The 5,000-nt window shown below is 41.6% G+C and overlaps 1 protein-coding gene across 1 annotated transcript in view; it reads right to left on the bottom strand.

Moving 5' to 3' along the window:
• capns1b (calpain, small subunit 1 b) overlaps positions 1-5,000 on the bottom strand; it is an 18,321-nt gene that overhangs the window by 8,031 nt on the left and 5,290 nt on the right. Inside the window, exons 4-6 of the mRNA XM_080053833.1 lie at positions 4,461-4,553; positions 615-672; positions 188-252 (exon numbers count right to left, since the gene is read on the bottom strand). Of these exons, the coding sequence (XP_079909959.1) occupies positions 188-252; positions 615-672; positions 4,461-4,553 (216 nt within the window). The remainder of the gene's footprint in view (positions 1-187; positions 253-614; positions 673-4,460; positions 4,554-5,000) is intronic.

Here is a 5,000-nt window from a genome sequence, read left to right as displayed (position 1 = left end):
GCCGCATGAAGTAGGACATCCGGGTACTTCTAACCATCCTAAATCTGGCCACAAGAATCGGGACATCCTAAATCTTTTTTCTACATACTATATAGTAGAAAGTATGCGATTCGGAACGCAACCTAAAATTGAGCGGAAGTAGGTAGGAGGGCGGGGCCAGGCTAGTATATCTTGTGTGTTAGGATACGTCCATCACAGCCACCATGCTCCTACAGCACTCAATGCTGAAACCGTCAGTCTTCAATCCACCATCTGAAAACACACAAACATATTATGATTATTATTTTTAATGTCAATGAGTGTGTCCTCACAAATAGAGAGAGAGAGAGAGAGAGAGAGGGAGGGAGGGAAGGAAGGAGAGAGAGAGAGAGAGAGAGAGAGGGAGGAAAGGAGGGAGAGAGAGAGAGAGAGAGAGAGGGGGGGAAGGAGGAAGGGATAGATAGATAGATAGATAGATAGATAGATAGATAGATAGATAGATAGATAGATAGATAGATAGATAGATAGATAGATAGATAGATAGATAGATAGATAGATAGATAGATAGATAGATAGATAGATAGATAGATAGATAGATAGATAGATAGATAGATAGTAAAGTAAAACAGACTCACGTTTGGAAATGATTTTGTTCAGGATGTTCATCAGCTCGGTGGGGCTCACCTCCATGTCCTGTGGACACACACACACACACACACACACACACACACACACACACACACACACACACACACACACACACACACACACACACACACACACACACACACACACACACACACACACACACACACACACACACACACACACACACACACACACACACACACAGAGTGAGTCACAGCTGACTCAAACCAAACAGTTTCTTTAATTTCCTTTGATACTTTTCCAGTTTCTGACTCACAGCTGGAAACGGACCATCACAACATCCTCATGACAACGTTGGTGTGTGTGTGTGTGTGTGTGTGTGTGTGCGTGTGTGTGTGTGAGAATACTATAGGGAATGAAAACTGATTTATTATTTTTTGTCCCGAATAGCTCTGTTTTGTTTTTTGTTTTTTTGGCATTTTTATGCTTTATTGATAGTGTAGAGACAGAGTTGAAATGGGGCAGAGAGGGGAGTGACATGCAGAGAACGACCGCGGGCTGGAATCAAACCCGGGTCTGCTGCTGGCCGAGGCCCATGGGGGGGGGACGCCCTACCAACTGAGCTAAGGGTATCGAACAATTAAAATTGGGTTTTCTGACAACCATAAAACAAGTTAACTGAGTAATGCCTATACAGCTCCGGAAAAAATGAAGAGACCAGTCTGGATTTTTCTTCAATCTTCATCTCTACATTTCTTATTGAAAATGCTCTAAATGACAATATTTTTATTGTGAATTTGGTAGAAATGTTGTCAGTAGTTTGTAGAATAAAACCAAAATGTTCATTCTACTCAAACATATGCCTATAAATAGTAAAACGAGAGACACTGAACATTTGGAGTGGTCTCTTCATTTTTTTCCAGAGCTGTAGAAAATATAACCTCAGTCGTGTCACCTATAACCCATATTGTACATGAATTATGAAAGGGTTAAGTCAAGACCCCACCTTAAAACCAAGGCACACACACACACACACACACACACACACACACACACACACACACACACACACACACACACACACACACACACACACACACACACACACACACACACGCACACACACACACACACACACACACACACACACACACGCCTTTAGACAGTAGGGCGGATCGTTACTTACTACACACACAAACACACACACACACATTCACCATCCGCCCTTTATTACTGCAGTTAGGAAATACACCCACTGGAATCAGGTCTAGCTGGTTAACACACCCATCTAATGAGTCACTGTGTGTGTGTGTGTGTGTGTGCGTGTCTCTGTGTGTGTGTGTGTGTGCGTGTCTCTGTGTGTGTGTGTGTGTGTGTGTGTGTGTATACAACTATTTTCGTGAGGACATTCTTGCCGGTTCTCACTTTGGGACAGGCCTTTAAAGGGCTGTTTGAGGGTTAACACTAGGTTTTAAGGACAGGCCTTTAAAGGGCTGTTTGAGGGTTAACACTAGGTTTTAAGGACAGGCCTTTAAAGGGCTGTTTGAGGGTTAACACTAGGTTTTAAGGACAGGCCTTTAAAGGGCTGTTTGAGGGTTAACACTAGGTTTTAAGGACAGGCCTTTAAAGGGCTGTTTGAGGGTTAACACTAGGTTTTAAGGTTCAGGTGTGAATTAGGTTTATGTTAGGGTTAGTGTAAGGGTTGGGGTTAGGCATTTAGTTTGGATGGTTAGGGTTAGGGTAAGGGGCTAGGGAATGCATTATGTCAATGAATGTCCTCACAAGTATAGCCGTACACACACACACACACACACACACACACACACACACACACACACACACACACACACACACACACACACACACACACACACACACACACACACACACACACACACACACACACACACACACACACACACACACACACACACACACACACACACACACACACACACACACACACACCCTGTCAGACAATGGCAGGAATGTAGAGACACCCTGAAGCCCACACAGGCTAAACGTTTCAACACTCATAAATGGATTTCTCTGTTTATGTCTGTAAGAAAAACCACAAGCTGGATATAGTATGCAGCTGGATATAGTATGCAGCTGGATATAGTATGCAGCTGGATATAGTATGCAGCTGACATAGATATAAATATATATATAAATACAGCTCCGGAAAAAAATAAGAGGCCAGTCTGGATTTTTCTTAAATCTTCATCTCTACATTACTTATTGAAAATGCTCTTTAATGACAATATTTTTATTGTGAATTTGGTAGAAATGTTGTCAGTAGTTCATATTATAAAACCAAAATGTTCATTCTACTCAAACATATGCCTGTAAAGAGTAAAACGAGAGACACTGAACATTTGGAGTGGTCTCTTAATTCTTTCCAGAGCTGTGTATATAAGACTGAGGCTATGTAATGTTGAAATCAAGGAAATATGCAAAAAATTTAACCCTATGAAAACTTGACATTAATTAAAGGTGCAGTCAGTGATTCTGGAGAACGCTTGTTGTCAAAATCACTTTTTTTGTCAAAATCAGTGAATATCTCCTCACGATCTGCTACCTGTCCGTACTGTGTGTGTGTGTGTGTGTGCGTGTGTGTGCGTGTGTGTGTGTGTGTGTGTGCTTCGAAAAAAATCCAGCTTTAATACACAGCCTAAACTGTATGTTGATAGCTATGGTGGGAACATACCCTTTGTTCACATACCAGTTTAAAACGCCCAGGCTGTGTATTAACACCCGATTTGTCTGCAATAGTATGTTCAATTAAAATGAGTTTTAAAGCTAAAGCGATCAGAAACTGACATACAAACTGTAATAATATTATAATTCTACATTGTGATAACATCTTGAGCACTACTTAAAGGGACACTGTGTAATGTGACATCATCAAGAAAGTTCTAGAATGCAACGCTCCCTTGGTAACCCAACCCTTTAGAATAATAACAGAAGCTACAGTGGCCTTCAAGGACAAGAACAATTCTACATTTTAAACAATGCACCTGATGACATTCCAAAAACATGAATGCCTCCATAAGACTTGCCTGCTCAATGGACAAAATCTAACATTAATATTTGTAATTCTCTGCTCAGGAGGATAATTCAGATTATTGTCAGAGGTGATTTTACACCAATGAGGACATATTTATGAATGAGGATATTGGTTTTAGCTGATAAATTACTTAAAATGTTACACAGTGTCCCTTTAACATTTCCTTTCATATTTCCTGGTTATTTTATGGAGATTATTCAGAGAAAAAGGCGTGAATTCGCCCAGTAGAAACTATAGAACCGGCCGGGCTTGATTATTGAACTAGACAAAGAATGAATGAGGAGGGTGGAGTTAGGAATGTAACAGCTAGGCATGTAGACAGGTGTGACAGACAGACAGACAGACAGACAGACAGACAGACAGACAGACAGACAGACAGACAGACAAGACAGACAGACAGACAGACAGACAGACAGACAGACAGACAGACAGACAGACAGACAGACAGACAGACAGACAGATGGACAGACAGACAGACAGGCAGAAATCTTCTAATCAACCTCATTTCTCAATTTGTACACAGTGTATTATAGAACCATTAAAAAAAATAAAAACATATTTGGAATTCCAGAGTGAAACACCTCCCTACAAAAAAATCATGACAAATAGTCTCTGTCTGTCTGTCCCTCCCTCCCTCCCTCCATCCATCCATCCATCCATCCATCCATCCATCCATCCATCCATCCATCCATCCATCCATCTATCTATCTATCTATCTATCCATCTATCTATCTATCTATCTGTCTATCTATCTATCTATGCATCTATCTATTTACAGCATAAAATATTATGATGAACTCACGTCTCCGGCCAGCTGGTGGAAAACTCTCCTGAACTGCTTCTGTTCATCGTTCTCGTGAGATTCAGCAAAGTTCAGCGGTCTGCGAGGAGGGGGCTGGGAGAGAGACAGAGAGACACACACATTAATACACAGAGATAGACAGGGGGGGGGCTGGAACATAGACAGCGAGACACACACATTAATATACAGAGAGAGACACACACACACACACACACACACACACACTAATACACACAAAGGGGGGGGGGACACAACAACCATGACACAGGTGGCAGGACGGGGATCGAACCACCAACCCTTTGATCATCAGCCGACCCGCTCTACCACCTGAGCCACAGTTGCCCCATGTATATTAATACACACATACACACACACACACGCACAAACACACACACACACACACACACACAAAGAGCTACTGTTATGTTGCACACACACTCTCACATTCCTCAGTCACCGTGTTTGTTTGTTCAAGAAATCTACCGCTGGATGAAACCTGACTTGAGTCTCATTGAATCCCAAATATTTAATTTATTTTTT

This window comes from Ammodytes marinus, assembly GCF_949987685.1.
Source record: "Ammodytes marinus genome assembly, chromosome: 3".
Taxonomy (NCBI): Eukaryota; Metazoa; Chordata; class Actinopteri; order Uranoscopiformes; family Ammodytidae; genus Ammodytes; species Ammodytes marinus.
This window is presented reverse-complemented; position numbering and strand designations above follow the sequence as displayed.